A 24,648-nucleotide genomic window follows, 5' to 3' on the forward strand; every position below is an offset into this window, starting at 1 on the left:
GGCTAAAGCTCCATGCGAAACCAAACGTCCGTGTCGAGGTCACGCTCAAAGCGTCTGAGGCCTAAACATGAAGCCCACATTTGCAGAAAGTCGACACAAACGATGCGACGGCGTTGGCGGACCTGAAATCCCGTTTCCACCCATGATGCCTTGCTAATCTGCTGTCTCGGCAGGAGTAAACTCAGTGGAGGGCGTTGGGAGAGGCACTAAAGGAGCAACGTGGTGACAGACAATCGATGGAGATCTAATGATTAAGATATCGCACTCTGGGGCCAGTTAAAGGCTCCTGACAGACACCGCTCCGTCAGTGTTTGTGCACCTGTATTTGTGTTACAGCAGCACATCCGCTCACACTCCCGTTGTGAAACTTCAATGTTTAATAGCCTCCATTCAGACTGGAGCTGTTACATTGGTAGCGGCTCATCTCTTCATACATGTGCTCTTCAGGCTGGTGTTTCAAGCCAGATCAGTCCGCCGTACGCTCCCTCTCTGGCTCCAGCTCTGCTCCGGACCACTGATTGTTTTAAGGCGTGATCAGTGGAGGTCTGACACCCACGCCGAGCCTGGAGTGAAGGTCCACCTGGCACAGGCGTAAACACAGCACCTCATCAAACCCGCCAGCGCGGAGCCGGGCTCCTGAGCTGCAGCGCTGATGGAGTGTTGATAGAGGAGGCCTCTAATAGTGATGTGGAGCCCGTGCGTTCCTGCTGTGCTCACAATAATCCGGCCGTCACATTATGGCGTGCTGCGTAAGGAGGTTGCGTTATGCTCGTTAAAAGTGCCGTATCGACCCGGTCGTGACCAGGACGCCAGCGGAGCGGCGTGGAGGCCCTGAGTGATGGCGCTGCCTCTCCTCCCTCGCTCGCTTCCTTACTGTCACTCAAACGCGATTGTGTGAATGGGTTTTCGCTGGCGCGGGTGATGCCACCATAACTCATCCTCTTCTGTTCCATTTCCTCTCCCCTCCCATTTCCTCTCGTGCACTCTGTAGCCTCAAATCTGCCCTCTTTTTTTCTGTCCAGCCCCGTTTTCTAGGCTCCGTCTCTGCCTTCCTGCCTTTTCTCCTCAAGTGCCCTATTTGGCTCTGATGACCTCTCTCTCTCTCCCTCTCGCTCGTCCTCTCTCCCTCTCTCTCTGCAGGTACAACCAGGCAGCCCAAGGAGGGGGAGGTGCCGGGGGTGGACTACAACTTTGTGAGCGTGGAGCGTTTTATGGAACTGGAGCAAAGCGGGGCCTTGTTAGAGAGTGGAACCTATGAAGGTAAGCTGTGGGCGTGCAGGAAACATGGCGCATCTGCGAGACGAGTGCCCGCGCTTGTGGAGTAAGAATGGGAGCACGTGTTTCAGTGAAGCCGCTCTGCTATTTTTGATCTCATCTGCCTGCTGAAAACGCAGCTCATGAACAAAATGTGTTTTATGCAGACTGTAATTTATGACGGCGGCTTCCTCTGGTGACTGCTGAATGGCTGACTGCTCCTGTGTGTGTGTGTGTGTGTGTGTCTGTGTGTGTGTGCGTGTGTGTGTGAGATTTTGAAAGCTGGATGAACGCCATTTCCAAGTCATGTCCTGTCTGTGCATCTGCTTTGCTGCGCTGTCAGGGATACATCTACAGATGGGAGATTTGCTGGTTCATTTGCCCAGTAGCGCTTTCTGTGAGCATGTGCAGCTGAACACACTAGCAGAAATGATGTGTGTGTGATCGTGTGTGTGTAAGTCGTACGGTATGGGCACATGTACCCTCGTGTGTGTGTGTGCGCACAGAGCCTACTTTATACCCAGTGGGGGAAGCTGCCTCTTTCTGGGTGGCTGCGCTGGAGGTGCAGCAACTCATTTCGAAATGCACATTAAAATAAGAGGGAGCGGAGACGAAGGGATGGGGGACAGGAGGTGAGGAGGAGATTTAGGAGGCAGCGAAGGGCAAAACCGGGTATGAAGTATAGTTTGGAAGCTTCAAGGTGTTTGCGGAGCGCGAGTGTGAGCGAGGCTTGATGCACATAAAGGTCTACTTGTGCGATGGTGGGAGATGAGTCACAGTTGAAGGTGGATGTTGAACAGCGTCTACAGCCAGGATGCCCTCGGATAAAACGGGGATGGGGCCTTTTTTCAGACCTGACCAGAACGGAAGCGGTGGCACTGGAGCCGTTGCTAATACCTGTGAGTCTCCTGCCGGGATCAAAGTAAAGTGGACTCCTGCTGATCCTCCCTTTTGTCCCTCATCGCTGTGTTCTCAGCTGTTGTCTCTCTGTGAGCCCCCCCCCCGGTCTTCTCCGTCCTCTCCACTTTGAGGGATTACAAGTTCCCCGCAACTCGCTCACCTCGGTATTCAGCCACAAAGCAAACCCCCCCCCCCCCCCCACACGTCTGGATTTCAAATGAAATTAGAGCTGTATCGCAGTTGACGCGCACAAAGCCAAAGGAGGGAAGTCTATTTGTGTGGGTTTATTCTGGTGCCTGCACCTCGGAGCCGAGCTGAGCTGTGTGTGTGGACCAGCATGGGAGGGATGACGCAGCTCAGGGTGTGCTGAGGCGGATCAGGGTGTTCTGTACAGGCTGCTACCATTTCATCATTAGGTCGCACCTGTTTGCCTGGTAGCCGCGCCGTAGCATAGCTGCACGGCTAGCATCACGTCCTGAGGTCGGTCTGTGGGCATCGTCAGGCGGAGGCGAGCACAGTCACAGGGTTTTCGTAGCTTCCCAAATATTTATCTTAAAAACATGCCTGTTCTGTCTTCAGGGACGTTTTTAATTATCCTGTTGGATTTCGGCGTTTTACCGCTTTAGGACTCTGCTCTAAGTGTTTTTTTTTTCTTTTCCTCGGGAGCAAATGAAATCTCCCAACAACCCACCAAGGACGCTGTCTGCTATTGAGGATGTAGTTTGGTATTAGTAATATGTATTTATGTGGTCCTCCCACCATCTCTTTGTTGGTTTTCCTCCAGCATCATGGTTCATACTAATCAACATCCAAATCAGTTTTAGTTGACGTAGAGTCCGCTTAATAAGGATAAACAGACGTCTGGTCGAGAGCCAGCAAACTAATGATTCAACTGATTTAGCACAGCAGAGCTTGTATTCAACCCAAAGGTACCGACTAATGCTTGTTAATGTTTTCTTCTGCTTTTGCTAATTTGATTCGTCTTAGGAGAGTGCATGGTTCATATTTCGAGTGTACATTGAAACACACGTCTGAAATGAGGTGGACTGGAGCTGAAACATCCGGAGACGGTGGAAGGAAAAACGAGGGCGTTCGCTCCCAAAATGAGATGAGGAGTCGGTGTTACATTGTGAATGTGACAGGTTTGCTGTGTTTTAGGAGACGGTGAGGTGTAATCTGTTTTTCTGCCGTCGTCGAAGGAGCGAGCCCGGACAGCAATGATGATTGAACAGTAAATTAACTGGAAGCTGCCTGGAGTGCTTCCTTCTAAGGATGGGCTCCACGGAGTTAGGAACGATCGCCGCTCGTAAAATATTGTCACACACTGTTTGATGGGACACAAGAAAACATCACCGGCGCCCGGATGAGGTGGACCTCCGCGCCTCTAACTGTGCATGTGGCCTGTTCTCCTCCGCCCTCAGACAACTTCTACGGCACACCCAAACCTCCAGCGGAGCCGTCTCCCGCGGCTCCTCCTCTGAATGTGAGTGAGGCCCTGCTGCCCGGAGCCCGGCCCAGCGCCCAGGGCAAGAGGAAGAGGAACCAGTCCGTCAGCAACATGGAGCAGCGCGCCAGCCTGGAGCCGCCCGAGGAGGAGGAGGAGGAGAGCCCGGTTGTCAACGGCAACGGCGTGGCCATCACTCCAGGTACTGTAGCGTACAGTAGCAGCGCTCTTTCATGTTTTTACTCCGAGACGGGAACTCGATTAACTCACCATCTGTTCCCCGCGTCCCGCGAGCAGAATATTTGATCACGTCACGTTTAGGTGAGGAGGGTCCGCTTCCGAAGGCCCCGGACTCTCTCTCGGGTTGTTTATCTCAAGGCGTTGACTGTCTGCTGTCTGTTTATTTGTGCCTCACTGGTGTGATTAAGGAAAACTAGAAATCAAGCGTTTGTTTTCTTTTTCGGCCCAGTTTAATGGGTGCATCAGCAGCTCCTACCTGTGTCCAGAGCCTCATTTGGGCCTCAGCGTCCGTCCGTCCGTCCTGTGTGTGTGTATGTGTGTGTGTGTGTGTGTGTGTGTGTGTGTGTGTGTGTCCTGCTGCCTTTTCTCTCCCCCCACTGGCCTGGGGTCCCTGCTTCTATTATTACCCCCACTCTCCCCTTTCGTTCCCTCTCATCTTCCTCTGAACTCTCCAGCTTCTTCTCTGTCTCTGTGGCGGCGTCCCCTGTGCCCTGGCCTCCTCTACCTTCACCCATCTGTCTTTGTAGTTATATTCTTCTTTTTTATTCTCCCACTGTCATGTGCTAGTTTTACTTATTCATTTCCTTTTTGGGTAAAAGGCAAACTTCAGTTGCCCCTTTGATTATTTTACACATGCTCTTCAGGCCTAAAACAACTAGAAGTCTCTTTTCTGATCATTAATTTAAACTCCAGTCACTAGTTAAACATAGTGACTGTAGGCTTATATATCCTGTGTTTGTATAGTGTCTATCGTGTGCTTAACTAGATGCCACCAGCTTGTCGTCTTTATTCTAAGGACCTCCTTTTGCTTTTCTGACTCATTCTCCGACCCCTAAAGTCTCTGTCTTTCCACATTTCTCCAATTCTGACATCCCCACGTTGTTGTCTCATTGTCCTCAGACCCCCATCCCATCCGTCCCTCTTTCTCCTGGGGGTCTATGGCTCTGACTCATCACGCGTGGCGAGCGTTGTGTGCGTCCAGGTCTGTGCGGGAGAATAACTGCCCCGTGTGTGTTTGTGTGCAGAGTCCAGCGAGCACGAGGACAAGAGCACAGACGCCTCCGGGGAGGTCGCTGTTGACTTGTCCAGCCAGGCCCCCAATTCCACCGAGCCTCCCATCGAAGGAGAGGAGGCCCCGAAATCGCCCTGTAAATCCCCGGTCAAAGTCCCCGATGCAGACGAGGAGGAGCTGGGGCCACTGCCTGACAACTGGGAGATGGCCTACACCGAGAAGGGGGAGGTCTACTTCATAGAGTAAGAGGTTTCAGTCTCTGTGGGTGAACAGGCACCTCTGTGTGACCTCCTCCTCATCGCCCGCTCTCTTCTTCTCCAGTCACAACACCAAAACGACATCGTGGCTGGATCCTCGGCTGGCGAAGAAAGCGAAGCCCCCAGAAGAATGCAGGGAAGACGGTGAGTCGGAGCGCTTTGACTGCCTGTCTGCTGGCTTGTTGCGCGAGTTTCTGCTTTTGTTGATCTGAGTCGAGCTCGTCTTTTAGAGTTTGTGGGAGTGTGTCGCCTCTGCGTTCCCCCGCCGTTTGTGTACCTGCGTTGTCTGTTTCTGACTCGCTGTTGCCGCTGTGTTTTCCATCTCGGGGGGGAGCACAAAAATACTCTGTTTGAGGTGTTTGTCTGTCTGCCACTGGTCCCAGTCTGCTCCACAGGTTGTGAGAGGGACAATTACGAGTGACTTGCTGGGGCCTTTGCTTTATAAAGACGAGGCCACCATCAGATGATGTGAGGATGTCCACATGGTCCTAAAGCAGCTGAAGTCAGGGGTGAATTAGTCTCTTTCTGCCATCTGTCAGTTGTGTAACTGAGAGCCGCTGTGCAGATTCTGTGTTCAGACTCGTACAAAGAAGCTGATCTCACATGACTCCCTGCTGTCAGTGCATTAGGATGTGATGCGTTTCATCTGAGTAAGATCTGAATTAATACTTTCTGTACCTCTCCTCCTCTTCAATCACCCCCTCCCCCCTGCAATCATTCCCCTCATGCCTCTCTCTCGCTCCCCTTTCAATCTCTCCTCCCTTTAATTTTCCTGTTTTTTCTCTCCCACCTTCATTCTCCATCTCTCCTCCTCTTCCTCTGCCCGGTAAAGGTCCGGACTGTGACAGGAATCCTAATAACTCCTCTGCTCTGCACAAACTGGTTCTCTCTCTCTCTCTCTCTCTCTGTCTCTCTCTCTCTCTCTCTGTCTCTCTCTCTCTCTCTCTCTCTCTCTCTCTCTCTCAATTCACAGACCTGTTTTACCAGCACAGCCAATGTACTATAGTTCAGCTTCATTCTGGCAGACCACAGATCAGTTTTCACCAGCGCCAGCGATGTTCAGTAGCCAAGATGCTGTCAGCTGTGGCGCTGAGTGATCACTCATTTCGTGCATAAGTGTAACTACTTGCTGTTGCTTCTGGCTTTGTCTTTGATCGCAGCTTTTCAAATGAAACTTGGGTCTTAGATATCATGTGGGAAATAAAGTCACGGAGCTGCCTTATGGCTAAAGCTGTAGCATTTTTGAAATTTCATTTGACTCTCATTGAAATCCTTAATTCGTGTGTTTCTTTCTTTCATTCTCATTCAGACGTGTTTATTATCGGAGACAAACGGTTGTCTGACAATTTAATTCACCGAGGTTAAAATGAATCGAGTACACGGCACTTTAAGAACCTAAAGCTTTGTGGGGCAGCGCCGTTTGACAGTGCTTATCATAGACCATAGGTTTATTACAGTCACCATCACTCAAAAGTAAAGAGCGTCATTTGTTCTTGTTTCAGCTGTTTAAAATCCCACATGTCATAATCTCAAGACGTTTTTGGCTTTAATTTAAAGGAGCAAACAGCGTGGATTCAGAAAAGTTTACCTTTACTTTACACATATTGAACTTAGAACTGATATATTTTCTGCCCACAAAAACTAAATATTTTTCCTCGATCATTAAATATATTTTCAGCAGTACTTCTGGTCCTGGATGACACATTATATCCTCTTATTTATATCAGTGTCTTGTTCCTAAAAACACATTCAGAATAAACCCTATTTCTGTGCTGTTCTGCCCGTTTCCTGGCGTCTGTGCTTCTACGTGCTCGCTGTGAACTATGACATTTTAGAGGAGGTTTTTTGTAAAGGACATGAAAATGGGTGATTGATGAAATATACATGGACGCGAGGATGTCAGATCCTGAAAGGAGAGTGAATAATCTAAAAATGTGGGTAGGGAACAACAAGAAGAGGCGGTGCTGTTTTTAACTGGCCATCTGCCTGGAGGATCTCCCAGAGTCTCTGAACCTCAGGCAGGAAACAAACATTCAGACATACTTTTCTCGGCGCTCTGTTTGCATCTTCCCTCTTGTTAGTCCCTTTCAGTTGCCTGCATATCGTGCGTGTCTGTTTCTTTTGCTTCACATCATATCCTCATTCACTATTCCCTTTCCCCTCTCTCAGCTTCTCAGGATCCCTTCGCTGCTTTGCTCCATACATGCGAATTTAAATAGAGGCACGTGTCGATGTGTTTGCGCAAATGTGCAACTTTTATGTGCGTTGTGTTGTGTCTATAGGCTGAGGCGGACTCTCGGATTTATGGGCTTGTCATTATGGATCTGGTTCACTTGCACTTTTTTTTTGTCAGCCCGGTCTTTTGTTATGTAACTTAAGCCCGCGTCTCCTCTCTCACTCGGAGCGAGGCAAGAACAGAGCGGGACGAGCTTTACATCACAGCAAGCGTCCGCTTCAATCCTGCCTTTGATACGCACTCATATTCAACTCAGGTTTTCAAAGTAATCTCTCTGCTGTTGACAGTACTATGCTGCTCATGCTCATTTAGAGACAGAAATCCTCACCGAAGCCGCTCACAATTTCCAAACCCGCACAGTAACAGAGAAAGAAATGCAGAGGCTGTGAGAAAGAAGAAATGAGACATGATGGAGATGGAGCAGTGGTTGCTCTCGAGCCGAGTTGAGACATTTTCACACAGTCATGGAGTCACGCTAAAGTGTTACTTCTAAGTTACATCACTGTTATTACCTTCAGTCGTGTTGGGACCAGAACTATTTCTGCCTCTTTCTCATATCGCGGCTCGATATCCATCAATCCATTTATTGCCTTCTCATCACTGCAGCGCAAAGATGTAGGGTTTCAGTCTAGACCGGCCAGCGCCTGGTGGACACACGCAACTGTTTCACCCGCGGCCTAATTAGAGCCAGCAATTAACCCGAGCCGCGTGTGGGAGGAGACCACGCAGGTGGAGGGAGCACACGGAAAGGCTCCCCACAGACTGCAGGTTCAAACGGGCTCGCCGTGCGCTCATGGTGCGATGCTGCACCGCCTCAATGCGCTCTAAGATTTTAATTTGCCATCTCTGCTTTTTGGATCTGGTCTTTGAATATTGGTGCACAAATCCGAAGACTTGGACTGTCTCGCAAGCACAAAATCCATCTGGCGTGGAGCCCCAGCGATGTACTGTAGTGATGCAGACACACTCTGAATACTGAAAATTATGAGCAATTAGAACGTTTCTTTGCCATAATGTGAGATGTTTTGGTCATGTCTGTTGTTGATGAAAGGCCGTTGAAGGGCCCTTCATTGATTTGTGCCTGGGGATCCAGCGTCGCCACTGAGCAGATGTAATGTATGTCACAAACAGGTTAGACCCGAGACCAAGAATGGTCAGGATGTCCAGTTGGTTTCAATGGTTTAAAAGGTACAGAACAAAAAATCAAAGCAAGGCTGGAAATACAAGATTACATTAGGAAAACAGCAGTTCAGCACCTAACCAGGAATCACAAATAACCTTAAATCTGACCTACTGAGAAAACAAAGTCTCTGCAAGGCAGGTGAAGAAACAAATAACCTAATAATAAATATAAAAAAACGAAATCATTGCAGAGTTGGAACTAATGAATCGAGCCACCAAACCGGTCACTAACCTACAAACTCAGATGAGACGAGCTAGAGGTCAGGAAGTGGAGCAAAGCGGTAACGCATGAGGACCGAGGATGAACCACTAGCAACTAGAACGAGGACACTGTAAACACAGACACAAATCAATGAAACGCGACAGACCTGAACAGAGAAGAACAGGAAACGGAACCACAGAACATCAACACACAATAAACACACACCGTCACCGACGGGAGGAACCGCGACGCCAGCGTTGATCAAGATGATTCACATAGTATTTCCTGTTCTTCTTTAAACTCGGATGCAAAAAGAAAAAGACACCAGTGACATTAAGTGACTTAATATTATGTGTTATACAAAAAAGTGATTTGAATTTGTCTGTTTGTGTTGTGAAATTATTATTGACCAAACAATTACTGTAAAGTTACAATTCAGAGGGATTAGAGAAATATGCATTGGTTACTTGTATTTCTTCATATAGTCATAATTATCTTTTAGTTTTCATTATGAATGAACAAAAGTGCAGTATTGGTCTGTAATCTACATTTGTGAATATAACTACCGAACATATGGAAAAACAACCTATTTGAATGTGGAAGTTGCTTCTTGACTCCATTGTTAGTATTTTCTTTCTGGGAGACAGATGACTTCATCTTGTTTGTGCCTGGCTGCCTGTTGGTCCAAGAGATTGTGAGCAAAAGGGAAGATGAGTCATCTAATGCAGAGGAATCGCAATTAGACCTTATGTCAAATAAGACACTAATACACACACAGAAGCAGGCCAGCTCCTCGGAGCTCACACTGTGTACAGACACATAATGAGGTGTTTGATGGCACTCTCTCTCATTCCAACATGCAAACACCGTCCTGCCACCTAATACACACACAAACTGCAAATATATACACTTGAATGCAGCAAAACACACATGAAAACACTCGCTCCCTCTCTCTGTGTATTTCAGCAGCAGGAGATAGAGACAAGACAGAGCCCTCAGCTCAGCAGAGGAAAAAAAAGACTTCCACTGGTGGTTTCCATGGAAACTGTCTCCCTTTCACTTCAGGGGAGGGCAAGCGAGTAGTGGATGAGTTAGGCCGTCATTTAAGGTGGCGCGTGGACAGGGTGAGAAGGAATTTAAGGTGGATTGAAGTGTGAATCTATCGCGCTTTTCCGCCTGGGGGATGAGAGGGGTCGTTCGAGGTAATGGCAGGCGGTGGACGAAGCAGTAAAGCTGAGCAGGGATAATTGCAACGCGCGCCCCCCACCCCCCCTCACCTTCGGCTGCACAGTCAGCATGCTCAAGAGCCAGGACGCGCATAGACACACACTCAGCCATGCGCCTTCACACACGGCTTACTCATATCAAGATCGGAAATCTGATCATAATTACATTACAGCGTGAGGAGATGATGCCACGGCATCAGTGTCATTCAGACCAAATAATGGTAAAAATAAAATGTCTGTGTGTGCGTCAGTCCTAAAGGACCCATTTTGTAAAAACAATGCTTTTTTTTTTTAAAGCCAAGCTTAAAGAAGTGTTTCATAAGGATCTTCCTTTAATGCATTTTAAATGGGGGCTTTTTAATTTGATACTCATTTACTAATAAGTTAGGCTGTGTAGGAATAAAATGACTAAAATGAAGTAAAATGACTCCATAGATACGCATCAAATCAATTACATTAAAATGGCCATGCATAAATGTACTGTCTTCTTCAGACAGGCTCACATTTCATCTGTGATGAATGAAGTTATAATTAAACATGGTTTGGATGATTCTGGTTTCTTTAAAATTAATGCCACATTGGCTTTAAAGCCAATTTTTCCATTATTCTTCATTCAATAACGCACAAACCAGCAGCGTTTGATGACAAATGCAGGAACAGGTTAAAAAACACTCTTGTTGATCATCGCTAATAATTAAGAGGCAACAACGCAGGTGGAAAATACTTCATTATGGCTTTTTATTTGTTCGTCATCACTCAGCGTGCAGCTGAGGTACAGTACACGTGTGAGCACAGGATCGTCCACATCACGTCTCACCGCGTCCGTGGCATTTCCATTTGCGTTGGTATGTGGCGGTAGTCACGAACACGCTTCCTTCTTGGCAGCCTACCTGCTTTTTCTGCTTTCTTCTCCTATTTTCTCCGGGTTTCTCTGTGGGCTCACGTGGGCCGGCGCTCACACCTCTGTGTTTGTTTTAAACCCAAGACGTTTGCAGGTGATTTGAAAAGTGAATTCTGTTAAATTGCAATTTAACAAGCACTGATATCTCAACGGTTGGCCTCGTCGTGCCTTTTCAGTTTCCTCCTGTGTGTTTTTGTGCTTTAGTAATAAACTCAATCCAAATGCTCTGTGACTCATTGTTATTGTTTGCCATCTTTTCCAGGCTTGTGTAATATTAGTAACAAACTGATTTTTCACTAAAGGATTTTGAGCGGCTCGGTCGTGGTATATTGTGCGTTTCTGTATGTTCGCTGAACCTTCTCGTTCTGGGTCAGTCTCCTTGATTGTGCTCTGGCGAAGGTCAAGTTTTAAAACCAAGAAAGAAAAAGAAAAACAAGGCACGTCGAGCTGGAAAGTGTGTTGGAGCGGTGTCAGACAGGGAGAAATAGAATTACAGGGCGTAAATTAGGAAAATTTTATCAGTGCCTTGACCCAGTTCTTGTACAGTGGAAAGGAGAGCGCTAAATCAACAAAGGGATGGATGAAGTGAGGAGGGAATAGAGATGGAGACAATTAAGACAACAGCCATGGAAGGCGTCCAAGGCAAAGCGAGTGGGTGGATGAAAGGGAACAGAGGCAGACGTGAAGTAGCACAGCGGAGGTATTTGGTCTTGAAAGATTTGTGAACATGACAAAGTAAAGAAGAAATGAGAGAGAGAGAGCGAGCGAGAGAGGCCAGGATGTAATGTGGCAGAGCTTTAAATGTGTTTTGGTGCTGCCCCGCGTTGTATCGATGTGTCTGTTTCTGTTTGCCCGTGTCTCCATGAAGAAGCCACTGCCGCAGATCGAAGTGTTGTCTGTCTATTAAAGCGGCTCTTTGGGAGCGTCTAGCTGTGAGCCCAGAGATTCATGTTGTCTCCCCTCAGTGCCTCAATTTAGTGTCTGCTTTCCTTCTCCTCTCGACTTAAACGGCCCTCTTCCTCCTCTGATTTCTCCCCCCTCTCAGAGCTGCCCTATGGCTGGGAGAAGATAGACGACCCAATCTACGGCAGCTACTACGTCGAGTGAGTACAACGGAAAACATTTTACTAGTTTATGCCTCAATCTGAATTAGATTAAAAACAACTCTGACAGTGTTTGATGTGTTGTAGGTGTGAGTTGTTCTCATTTTTTTCCGCAGTCACATCAATCGAAGGACTCAGTTCGAGAACCCGGTTCTAGAAGCCAAGAGGCGTCTGGAGCAGCAGCAGCAGATGCAAAGCCAGGGACTCTCCGCTCTACCACTGCCGACTATATACAGAGGTACATGTGAAGCCTCACCGTATGTGCGGCACTTAAATAAAACATGCTGACAGAGCCACTCATTTACACAAATATGAAAACGCCAGAGCAGCAGAAAGGACGTGCAAGGTACACAGCTTTGATGTTCAGTGCATCAGGGCCCCTCAAAGCTCATTTGCTGATAGACTTCAAATTTAATAAGTGGGGTTTTTTTTTATATAGTTTTTCTCATAAAGTGGGTAGTTTCATGAGTATTTGATGGGGCAGATGCACAGTCTCATAATGTACCGGCTTGGATGGAAATCAGAGGCAGAGAAAGCGTTCGCCTCGAGGCCAACACGTGTGAGGGACCTTTAGACCAGCACTTACTGTAATGCACTGTACAAGAATTTAAATGATGTGATGGACCGAACGCAGGCCCAGCGACTCAAACCCTCGAACATCTCGTCCCCGCAGAGAAGCCGCTGTTCACGCGGGACCCGACCCAGCTGAAGGGCACCTTCCTGTCGACGGCGCTGCAGAAGAGCAACATGGGCTTTGGCTTCACGATCATCGGCGGAGACGAGCCCGACGAGTTCCTGCAAGTGAAGAGCGTGATACCGGACGGGCCGGCCGCTCAGGACGGGAAGATGGACACAGGTGGGAGAGTCATTTGCAGCGTTATCTGTTATATAGATTAATTCCCGCTTTAACATTTTAGTTTTTAAATCTATCTTCTTAGTCACAGGCGTTGACGCCCCGCAGATAAATAATGTCCTTTGCCATTATCACCGGTCAGGACATGAAGACACACGGATGAACATATGCAGCATAAAAGACAAAACACGGCACATAAAACTGAAGTCAGGCCTGTTTTGCTCCTTATGGCCCGTCGATGTTGCCAGGTTTTGTTAATAGCCGTTTGGGTGCCAGTTTTCAAATGTATAAAGAAAAAAAAAGAAAACCACAACTTGAATCGAGTTTAAAAGAAAAAAAAACTGCAAAAATGTGCACATTGTGCTTTGTGACACTGCGGTAGAAGCTCAGTATTCCCCAAAACATGAATTTATGTTCATAGAGGACAGGTTTGCCCTCCTGGGGTGTCCTACATCCTCTGACTGTGTCCCAGACAAGCACCAGCGTCATCCCTTACATTCTGAAACTGACGCCTACATTACCAGGAGATTTAAGGAGAACCGGTGGCCACACACACACACACACACACACACACACACACACACACACACACACACACACACGCACACACACGCACACACACAAAATCCTATCAAGTCGTCCCGGAGTTGGATATTTGTCTAAAGCTCCACACCAGCGGCGGTGTTTGTGCCACACTTACCGTTCACCCAACAACCCGACAGATTCTCGGCCTCCTCCACGTCCCAAATCCTGCGCCGTGCCCGTTTACGGACCGGGCCCTTTGGTTTGGGACGGCGCCGGGGCTGATGTTGCGGCGGGCCGGAGCTGCGGGCTCCGGAGGAAGCGTTGCGCGGCGCTTTGTGCGCGCCTCGCTCTGAACCTGTGCGCTGGCGCTTCGCCCGGCGCCTGCTGCCTTAACTGCTCATTTAGAGCCTGTTCCAGAGCCCAGAATCCGCGCGCTTCCTCCGCGCTCCCGCGTTCCGCTTTCATGTCTGCGTATCAGTTGCTCTTTTATCTGGAATCCATCTCTTCCTATTTTATCTCCATCCCTCTCTTTGTCTCTCTGGCTTACCCTTTATTATGCCCTCTTATCGAGCCATGTCATCTGACACTTTTCCTCTGCTTTCAGCCTCTTTTCTCACCACCTCTCCGGTTTCCCTCCCTTCATCCCTCCATCCCGGTCTGTCGGCTTTTTCCTGCGCTCCGTCCTGATTTGCCTCCCTCTCTGCTCGGTGACATTGCCAGAGCTGCTCGTACGCTCGCATCCACCCTCACGCATGCACGCTGTCGCACACAGGCGCGGCCCGGCTGAGATTAGCTGGCCTATTTGAGCTATGCGGCATTGCTTTTAGGGATTTTGTGTGTTTGTGCGCGCGTGCCCGACTCTGCACGTGTGACACAAAGTGCCTCCAGAAGTGTGAAATAGAGGATTTGAGGCAGCTGCATTTGTCATAGGGCTTTGACTTTTAAAGCTCAAATCCATAACTTTCCACACGTTCAAAGTACAGCAGAGACGACAGAGCATCTAGTGTCACGTCTGTGAAGACGGCTCCACCTCGTTGTTAGAAGTCCGCGTGAAATTATCATCAACCAACCAGGTGAGGTGAACATGAATATAAATTAGTGATGTGAGTAGACAAGAGAGGCGCTGTGACCTGAACAACACCGCATTTTTACTCAGGACAAACACAGTACAGATGTGTTTGTCCTCATGGTCACCAGCCTGGATCATCAGAGACACTTAGTTGCTGTTACTATGAAAAGTGTTTGTAATTTCCATAATTGTAGGACGTACCGTGGCCCTGTCTGCATCACACTGTATCCCTGTGCCTCAAACATGCACCCGCCTGCAGTAAGGATGAGGCGATATTATATTTGTGACACTTGAGAAGGACAGCGAGCGTCTCCTGTTGAGCTTCACTGTGACCAGCTACTGTGGAGACTTGACATTTATAGCAACAAACTGTGACAAGTTGTATTTTTTAATTTTTTTTGCTGCGCAGCGCGTTTACACACCCCCTGTGCAGACCATGCGACCTCTGTGACTGAAGCTGCCTTTGTCCTTCCTGTCCTCCTCGTCTCCAGGCGACGTCATCGTCTACATCAACGACATTTGCGTGCTGGGCACCACGCACGCCGACGTCGTCAAGCTGTTCCAGTCGGTGCCCATCGGTCAGAGCGTGACCCTGGTGCTGTGTCGAGGCTACCCTCTGCCCTTTGACCCCGAGGACCCCAGCGGCGCCGCCACCACCTCCCTGACGCCCATCGGCCTGGAGCACCGGCCCCTGGTGGTGAACGGCCGCGGCAGCTACGACCCCTACCTGGAGTACCTGTCTCTGAGCTCCCAGCTGCCCCCCCAGGCGCTGGCTCAGGCCGGGGCGCCCCACCCCGGGGACACGCATCTGGACGGCTCGTCCCTGCCGCCCACCACGCCCGGCTCGGCGTCGGCGCTCACGCCACACGACGATAACGTGTCCATGGCCTCATCGGGGACGCAAGGGATTACCGGGGGAGCGGCTCAAGGGGCCGAGCTGCTGACAGTCACTATGGTGAAAGGGTCTGAGGGCTTTGGATTCACCATTGCAGACAGTCCCACCGGCCAGCGAGTTAAACAGGTGATGGCTCTCTCATGTATCATTCTCCTAGGACATCACATGTGTTTGATGTTTTAATTCTATTATACTGCGTTTCAGGAGAAAGTACAAAAGTAGTCAGCTGAGCTCGGGATCTGAGTTGAGTTACACGTTACACTGGAGATAGGTCAAAGCCAATTTTGCTCAGTCAGTGCGACTAAGTAGAAAAAGATTGCTCAGGTTGTGGAGTACTTGCTATTTGTGAGCACGGTGATGTCCTAAGTGACTGTCTGAAGCAGCTACAGAGTGAAAAGAAATCCCCGTGAGCCCTAATCTGGTGAATAAAAGCAGCCGGCAAATGGTCGAAGGCACCGTGAGTCGTGATGTCACCGATAATATTTATTATTCCTGATGTAGCCGTGTTCTCTGTACCACAAAATCAAATAGTGGAAGGTCAGAGTAACTGGGAGTGGATGTGTTGTGAAGCAGGTGTTGGAGCCGGGCTCACAGGGAGCCTCGGGGCTGATCGAGGGAGACCTGATCCTGGAAGTGAACCAGCAGCCGGTGGCGGCGGCCGGACACGGGCGAGTGGTGGAGATGCTGAAGGAGTGTCCTGTGGGAGCAGAGGCCACGCTCCTCATACAGAGACCAGGAACAGGTGAGGGACGAACGCTTTGTGTCTCTCCCTTTGTTCATTCATGACCTACAGTCATAAACCCATTGGGCAAAACTACAGCGACTGTGGATGTGCAGCCTCAAGAGACAAGTCACGTAGAACTGAGAGAGATTCTGATTATGACAACTTTGATATCTGTTCTATTTCAGTCAAGTCTCCACGTGAGCTTTTATATTTAGACTGTAACATGGTTTTGAAGCTGCTAATTTTGTCACATTCAAATGACTATTTCTTGTAATAATTCAGGGTTGTCTCAGAATAATAATTTTTGGTATCACAGTAATGAAATGAAAGGTTTGTTTTATTTCACATGTGCTGACTCATGGAGAATAGGCAGAAATTAGAGTATAAGCAGATGTCACAGTAAGCTGAACGGGTGTCAGATTGCGTGTCCTCACTGTTAAATGCGGCTCGTCAGTGATTTTAACTGGAGGATTTAACACACGGGGAGAGTTTATGGCAAGACAGAGCAACTCAGAAGCTGGTAAATGCGACACGCACCGAAGGCTTGGGATGAGAGGGAGCATAAATAACAGTGTTAGGTGCAGAACTGGGTAGAGATGGAGGAAGTGGGTTCATTCCCACTCAGCTCACATGTGTTGAGCATGAATTCTGTTAGTCTTACTCTAATGTGCTGTGCATCGGTTTGACTGTGGAAGGTGCAACGCAGCCTCCAAACAAAGCGGATCTGGTTGTCGCGCCGCTGTTTGGCTGCTTATATAATTATGCAAGTGCATTTTGTGGTTTCTGGACAGTTGTTAATTTTCACATAACGCTGTCGAACCAAATAGAAAATATGAGCTCTAAACCAACAGTGTCCCATTCAGCTCGGCCCAAATCTAATTTTGTTGCAACTGACCAGCATCTGTTCACTCTGTTTGTCTGGAAAGCTCTTCCTCACGTTAACACACGCTTGAATTTTCACTGTGTTCAGACCGAGACTCAGCAGCTTTTATTGGGTACAGATCAGTTCCTGTGTCCACATTGACCTTAAATACATGTAGGTAGGACTGAAGAGTGGGTTCCTATTGTTTGTAAGAGGAACTACACATACGCTCTCATTTGCTTCGCTCCTTTTCATGGATCGCATTTAATTAGGGATGAAGGCAATCAGTCTCTTATGCGTCTCAGGTTTAATTAATTGAAGTGTGACAGGAATTATTATTGCAGACCTTAGAAGCAATCACAGACGTTGGCTCTTAGTGATCCTTAGACGTCAGCCTGGTTGATGTAAGTGCTTGTGGGTTGGTTGCTGATCCGGCGTCAGCTCCGTCGTCTCCAGCGGGCAGCGTGCGCGCTATCGATCGTCATTGGAGACGTCATGACTAATTGTCGCCCGATTGATTTCACTGAGCTGTATGTTGGTGCGCTTGGGCTCAGCACAGTGGACTTTATCACCTTCATTGTAATCAAGTGACTGTGCAACAGGAAGAACCTGTGACTGAGACGACACGTCAGCCGCTGTATGTGAGCGGCGCCTTCCGTCCATCATGCGCCACCTGGTGGTTAGTCTCTGCGAGGACCCGCCGTCATGTTTTAATGTGAGACACTCCATTTGAAGGGCTTACTGGAATTCAGTATGCGAATGGGGTTAACCTACACTCTCATACATCATGCGCACGCACACATCTGTATTCAAATGCACACACGCAGTCAATAAGGGCTTGAATGTGACAAAATGCCTCCCTCCCCCCAAAGATGCCATCTCCTCCCTCCGCCTCCTCCACCCCTAACACCTCAGGACAACGGGCCCACAGGGACCACTGGCTTGACACAGCAGGAGCTGCTGTGACTCTGTGTATCTCTCTGCTCCCTGCAGGATCAAAGAAAGGAAAAGGTCCTTTAAAATTACTCCTCCGTGCAAAATGTCAGGAGCGGTTGGGCTTGTTTGTGTTTGCACATGTAGGATTTCTGTGCAGAGGCAGCAGTGGAATTCAGTTTGCACACATGATTTCATATGTGTGACTGAGTGCATCGGCGCATTGTGTAGCACAGACAGCGTGTTAGACCTCCGCTGCATGTGTGACTCTGTGTGTGTTTGTCTCTGTGTCTGACTGCTCCGCTGTAGCGTGGGCATGCTGCCAGGGTTCCACTGAGCTCTGGTCGTGTTCACAGCTCTGTCCCCTGACATCCCAGGTTGAAGCCGAGCCAACCACAGGCTAGAGACATTTCGCGGCGCCAATGAGGACGCAGATCATGGCGCTAAAGAAAAGGGTGCCGAGGAGCGCGGGCCAATCAGGCTGATCTGAAGGCCATCCAGATCTCAGCAGGCTAGTCTGTGAAGCCGGCCTGCCAGACTGCCTGACCACTGACTCGTGAGGGAGGCCAAACCAGGCCTGTACGCCAGTCGATTGTAATTCATCAGCATGTATACGAGGGCTCCACACATCCGCCACATAGGCCAATGAATTGTATTAGCATTTAAATTAAGCTTTCATGTGTTGTTGAGAGGCACGCTCCTCTTTAATTTAAGCAACAATTGCCATGTATCTCATAGTTATTTTCATCCGTGGATCATTAAGAAATGTTTCCTGAGTATGAGTTAATAGGATTCCTCAAAGGCCTCCCTCAAGGCCTATATTCCCCGCAGAACATGGTTATTAGTCCCAACCTCCCACGGTGCCCTCCTTCTGCTGCCAGTCTGCTGAATCATTTCAGCACCACGGACAGCTCCCCTCAAACCTCCATTTATGTTTATGGGATCATGTACATGAGGGCTTTTATTTCTCTTTGTCCTCGTCATCGTGAGTCCTCCTGCACGCCGACAGGCACAGCAGGGAGGGAGGAGACGACGGCAGAGACCGCCAGGTGAAAGAGACACTTTAATTGAGCAAATAGAGGAGAGCTGGGCTCGGAAATTGGGAAACAATAAACCGTACCGTGATTTGATCTACTGTCTTTTGATTTGAAACCTTTTTCAATTTCTGCTCACTCACTGGCGTTGATGGGAAGTTCTTCCAACCTGCTCTTGCGCTAAGTGCTGGGGCCTTGATGTCACGCATCTAAAAAGGGGCAGCTGTAAGATGGAGCATAAGTCCATTCTGTTCTCTCTGAGATTATTATTAAACATGTATGTAGTTCTTTTATCAAATGGAGTCATAGAGCAACTGTGTTTGTTGAGATTGTTGTTGTATCATATGATAACGTGTGACGTACAAATGTGTGTCTGTGTGTGTGTTGGGGGAGTGGCTTTGTGCGTCCGCCTTGAGCTAATGATGCAATTATGTCGAAAACAAATGTAACAGCCGAACCCGTTCAGGAAACGTCGCACAAACAAAGTCAGTAGCACGTAATCAGAGATTATTTCTCTTACATTATAGGAAAATCCTTTCAACAGCCAATATCCCATCATCACAGTACGTGTTGCTTTTGTCTGGTCCGGTGAGAATCTGACACATTATTAGACCCTGCGCGCTGTTAAATATGTTTTTTGTCTTCCTCCTTCAGGCCACATCTCTCCATGGAAGGCCTCCAAACAGGTACGGTGATTGAACCACATGTGTTTCTGCTTGTCTGTGTCTGTGTGGGTGAGAGGCAGAGAGAAACCATCATCTGTGAGTCAGATTTGTTTGCTGAGGCGAGGAGGTAAGACAGTAGAGTGCAGGATCGCTGCTTTGCCTCAGAGGCGTTTGGCTTTTGCTTTATTGTGAAATGAGCCAGTCTGTTGTGACCTGCTTATTGGTTTGATCACGTCGGATCTCGCACCTCACCAGATGGGGAGAAGCTCGCCGCGTTTATACTCGGCCTGCACCTGTCACTGCTTCTACAATCAGCATTCATTCATGGTATTGCAGTATTCACACGTGATGAATTTGGGCTCAATCGAGGAAATTCAAGTGATCAAGTGTTTTATTATCACAGTGACTTAATTGAGATTAATCTAATTGATCAGTTCAGAAACTGGAGAGCCCTTCTCTGCTCAACAAGAAATAAACCTCATACCTCATAACCCAGGGTGTAAAATACAAACAGGTTCTATTTAGAATGTATTTGTAAAACTATTGAAAGTCCAAAGTTTAGACTGTTTATTTGAAGTACCTTTTTACGTATTTTTCTGTCTCTACAACCTCTAGGAGGAACTGTTTCAAAATGATTAAGCTCACTGTGAACACTGGGAATACTAATAGCTTTAGTGATCGCTTGATACCAAGTCAGCTGTACTTTTCACCACTGATCTTCACACAGTGTTCCTTCACATGAAGTCTTTTTTAGGTGTGTGCCTTTCTACACTACTGTACATCTATGTCCAAGCGGCCATTTTACCACATCAAGCAGTCTCAATACGTCATTTACATTTATAATTTGTAATACGTTTGCAAAAATGTTAATTATGTTTTATCAAATGTAGAGAAAAATTATACAATACTAATTTGACAAGATGTTGAAGTGAAGTGATAGTCGACTGGGTTCATTTGTGTCTTTATTAGATCTTCATTCAGATATTAGTTAATTTTCTTTAATCAGAGGATGAGCATGTACAGATACAAAAGCTTAAATCATTTTCATCAGGGCTGTTATGTCTTCAAGCTCAACTGGTTTTAATTCAGTTTGATTTACTTAGTTTATGCTTTAACCTTTGCTTTCTGCCCACTTTAGTTTGCTCATGAAATTCATATTAGTCTTATTAGCTCTGCAGCTGGTGCTGTGTGTTTCCACTGCCCTTATGCTAATGTCAGTTCTTATATCTTCTACTGTGTCAGTATTATAAGCGAGTGTTTCAGCTTTTCATTGTGGAGCTGTTTTCATCTGTCAGTGTGATGCAAACAGACGTTTGTCCCACACTTTGACAAGGAATCAAATAATCTCATTGTCAACATTTTGGAGTAGGTTTTGTATTTCAGATTCATGATTCAAGAAAAAGCAGACATAAATTATTGGACAAACAAAAAGAACAAGGCTGTATTTCTACACACCCCAGTCTCTTAAACGCTCTTGCTGGTGTTTTGCTTGCAGTTGACTGACCAGTGGGATCCACATGGCAGCCCTCAGGCCAACCTGTCTGGCCCAGTCCTGCCTCCTGGCATCCCCTTCCCAAATCAGCCGCAGCACCGCACTTCAGTGCCCGACTCCACTGAAGGCTTCGACCTTAACAAGCCTGACCCCTATGACCTTTACGAGAAGTCGAGAGCGATCTACGAGAGCCGACGTGAGTGCACAGCCTTCGGGGTTCGAGCGCTGGGGACCACGGTCACGGTGCATTCAGGAGGGACTTCACATTAACTGTCTGCGCCTCTCATCAGGTCCAGAGTATGAAGAAGTAGAGGTGCACCTGCTGAGGGAGAAGACCGGGTTTGGCTTTCGCATCCTGGGGGGAGACGAGGCTGTGCAGGCTGTGAGTCCGGACGCCCGTGACAAGGCTCGTATGGGACGGGCTGGACCTCACACGTTTTAACCTCATACGCACCAAACACATCTGACCTGCAGCTAACCAGCTCTCACCCTGCACACACACACACACACACACACACACTCTGACCCTTCACCTCTAACTGCTCGGTACCTCCCATACTGACGTAACGCCTTGCTAACCTGTGCCAGTGTACAGCAGCATGCTAACTGTGATACGTCGAGGGTGAAGCAGCCGAATAATTGGAAACTAGCAGTTACAACGACCCAAATCCAGTTTAGTGATTTCTGTGTGACTCTACGTTGCGTCCGTCTCGTCCTCTTCACCTTCATCTACGCTGCTAATTTTAATTGTCTTTGAACAGATTGTTATTGGAGCCATTATCGAGAACACTCCCGCTGAGCGCGATGGGCGGCTTCAACCCGGGGACGAGCTCATTTCTGTGGATAAAAACGTGGTTGCTGGGAAACCGCACAAATATGTAATAGACTTGATGCATGCGGCCGCTCGCAATGGTCAAGTCAGCTTGACTGTGAGAAGGAGAGTGCAAACGCCTGGTGAGGACGTGCTTTATGTTTGTGATTGTTTTTTTATTTTTTTTTTTCCTTGTGTTTTGTTTTTTTCACACATTACCAAGACCGGAGAACATGCTGCACATTTCACTGGCACCAAGAGAAAACAACTTGGACAGGACACACATGCTGACAATCTGTGTGCGGGATCAGTGTGTACTTTGCACCCACACATCTTTTCTGTAATAGTAGCTCCTCTGTCGTTTGTTCACGTTGATCACTGTGGGGTGTCACCTCTTATATATAGACTCCTGTGAGTCCATACGGCCACATGAGTCACAACCCACAAGCAAACTGTTGATGGAGCCTCTCTGTGGGACGTAAACAGGAAGGAGAAGCCTCTCGCGTCCCTCCCTGACCTCGCTGCTTCCTCTCCTCCAGGTGAGCTGTGTCCTGTGAACGGCCGCAGCCCCGGCTCCGTGTCCACGCAGCACAGCTCCCCGCGGAGCGACGCGGCCTCCGCCTCGGGGCCCCCGGCGGTCCCCGTCCCCGCCGCTCACCCAGAGGCGTCCGCTCTGCAAACCAGCGATGTCGTCATTCATCGCAAGGAGAACGAAGGCTTCGGCTTCGTCATCATCAGCTCCCTGAACAGGCCGGAGAACGCCACTGTCATCAGTGAGTTGCTTCTCTGGAGCCCTAAAGCTTGTTCCTCAGTGCAAATGGTGATTGTAAGTCTTGGTGACAAAGACCCCGATGGGTCACTGCACCAGACTGGTTGTTTGTAGATCTCTGGCTCATTAAAAACAGGAAGGAAATTTTGTTTTTGTGTATTTTTATAGTTTAAATGCCTGTGTACGAAGCTGCTGTGTCGTTGTTTTTCCAGCTGTTCCACATAAAATAGGACGCATCATCGAGGGCAGCCCGGCGGACCGATGCGGGAAGCTGAAGGTGGGCGACCGCATCCTGGCTGTGAACGGACAGTCCATCATCAGCATGCCACACGCAGATATTGTGAAGCTCATCAAAGACGCGGGGCTAACGGTCACGCTGCACATCATACCAGAGGAGGGTAGGAACTGTATGTGAATCTCAATCTTTTAGTTTGCCCCAAATCTCCATTTCCACTCATAAACCTCCTGTATTTGCACACAGGTGCCCATTCTGGGCCCAGCTCAGAGAAGCAAAGCCCCATGACCCAGAAGCAGAGCCCACAGACCCAGCCCAGCCCTGTAGCCCAGCCGAGCCAAGGAGGCGCCCAGCCCGGCCACACGCTTCCTCAGCCGGGCCAGACGGCCGCTCAGACGGGCCAGGCGCTGGTCCGGCCCGGCCAGACACCAGCCCAGACATGCCAAACGGTGGCTGGGGCTCCTGCACCAGCAGCCCCCCAGCCCGCGCCAGCTGGGAGCCAGCAGAGCCCAGTCACCCAGCCCTCCGGCCTCCCTCCTCAGCTCTACCTCCACGATGGCAGGTGAGAAAGCGCCGCTCGATGGCGGCAAACATCAAGCATATACTGGGCCCTCGTCTTCCTGCACCTCAGTAAGTTTTGGAGAAACCCTGGGCTAACTTTTGCTACAGTCGGACTCTCGGTCTCAGGCTGGTGTCTACTTTGTTATATAACACCACTTAGCTCTTACAGCGTCGGTGAATAATTCAGCTTAAGGTATCTCTTCTATAATGCAGGAAGCCAGCAGTTACACACCACAACTGGAAGAGTGTGCGTGCATGAATGGCTGTGGATGAATGTGACTCTCAGAGTAAGACTGAGAGTAGCACTCCCAGCGCTATGGATTTATGCCCATTTCACAACTAGGAGCTCGATGAATTTTTCACAACAGGGAGTGATATTTCTGTCCTTTTTGTGAGGCTCTTTGGGTGCACACAACAGTAAGACTCAGGCTCATGAGCTGAGCTCGACTCTACTAAACGTACTGGGGACGTGTCTGGTTGACTTTAATGCTTTTTCCCAAATTGCAGTGTCTCTGTCGTGTCGTCTTGTCGCAGGTCGGAGGTTAAAGCCAGGCAGGATGTCAAACCTGACTTCCGCCATCCTCCATTCACTGATTACAGACAACCTCCAGTCGACTATCGTCACCCACCGGTTACTGATTATCGACAGCCGCCGACACTGGACTACAGACACCCACCCGGCCTGCTGGACTTCAGGCAGCACCCTGCGGCTGCACAGTTTCCTCTTGGGATCCCCGCTGACTTCAGACCACAGGTACAACCAGACCACATGCTGTCACTGTAATGAATATTATTCATGCAAATCTGCGTGACCTGCGCTTCGACACGCCCCGGCGTTGCTCTGCAATGTCCTGCAGGACTACGATTACTTCACAGTGGAGCTGGAGAAGAGTGCAAAGGGTTTTGGCTTCAGCATTCGAGGAGGCAGAGAGTACAAGATGGACCTGTTTGTGCTGCGCCTCGCGGAGGACGGTCCGGCCATAAGAAATGGCAGAATGAGGGTGAGATGGCCACAGATACGATTATGTGGCTCTCTGTGAGTCAAGCACATTTACTGCTGGTTGACAACAGCCGTTTTGTGGAAGAAATGTAATGAATCTAGTTAAATGCACTGAGGAAATGAAAATGTCCCCGTCTCCTAATTCAGATATTTAGTATATTGTCTGTTCCATCTTCACGGGGCAGGAAGAGACCTCGAGCGCAGATAAGTGCACGGCACTGAGAAACCCTCCCCTGACCCTCAACAACAACTCTTGAGATGTT

General features: G+C 48.6%; 1 protein-coding gene across 9 annotated transcripts in view; it reads left to right on the top strand.

Annotated features, from left to right (window-relative positions):
- LOC114857960 (membrane-associated guanylate kinase, WW and PDZ domain-containing protein 2-like) overlaps window positions 1-24,648 on the top strand; it is a 50,357-nt gene that overhangs the window by 21,986 nt on the left and 3,723 nt on the right. For 3 of the 9 annotated variants that reach the window (XM_029154922.3, XM_029154915.3, XM_029154921.3), the window contains exons 3-20: window positions 1,141-1,260; window positions 3,576-3,800; window positions 4,864-5,092; window positions 5,172-5,251; window positions 11,900-11,957; window positions 12,074-12,195; window positions 12,631-12,813; window positions 14,896-15,425; window positions 15,870-16,041; window positions 19,507-19,538; window positions 21,013-21,205; window positions 21,300-21,415; window positions 21,771-21,963; window positions 22,360-22,593; window positions 22,802-22,996; window positions 23,071-23,386; window positions 23,920-24,139; window positions 24,243-24,386. In XM_029154922.3, the coding sequence (XP_029010755.1) occupies window positions 1,141-1,260; window positions 3,576-3,800; window positions 4,864-5,092; window positions 5,172-5,251; window positions 11,900-11,957; window positions 12,074-12,195; window positions 12,631-12,813; window positions 14,896-15,425; window positions 15,870-16,041; window positions 19,507-19,538; window positions 21,013-21,205; window positions 21,300-21,415; window positions 21,771-21,963; window positions 22,360-22,593; window positions 22,802-22,996; window positions 23,071-23,386; window positions 23,920-24,139; window positions 24,243-24,386 (3,362 nt within the window). The remainder of the gene's footprint in view (window positions 1-1,140; window positions 1,261-3,575; window positions 3,801-4,863; window positions 5,093-5,171; window positions 5,252-11,899; window positions 11,958-12,073; window positions 12,196-12,630; window positions 12,814-14,895; window positions 15,426-15,869; window positions 16,042-19,506; window positions 19,539-21,012; window positions 21,206-21,299; window positions 21,416-21,770; window positions 21,964-22,359; window positions 22,594-22,801; window positions 22,997-23,070; window positions 23,387-23,919; window positions 24,140-24,242; window positions 24,387-24,648) is intronic. The other 6 variants (XM_029154924.3, XM_029154923.3, XM_029154920.3 and 3 more) reach the window with 5 other exon arrangements.

The sequence above is a fragment of the Betta splendens genome, chromosome 6, assembly GCF_900634795.4.
Source record: "Betta splendens chromosome 6, fBetSpl5.4, whole genome shotgun sequence".
Taxonomy (NCBI): domain Eukaryota; kingdom Metazoa; phylum Chordata; class Actinopteri; order Anabantiformes; family Osphronemidae; genus Betta; species Betta splendens.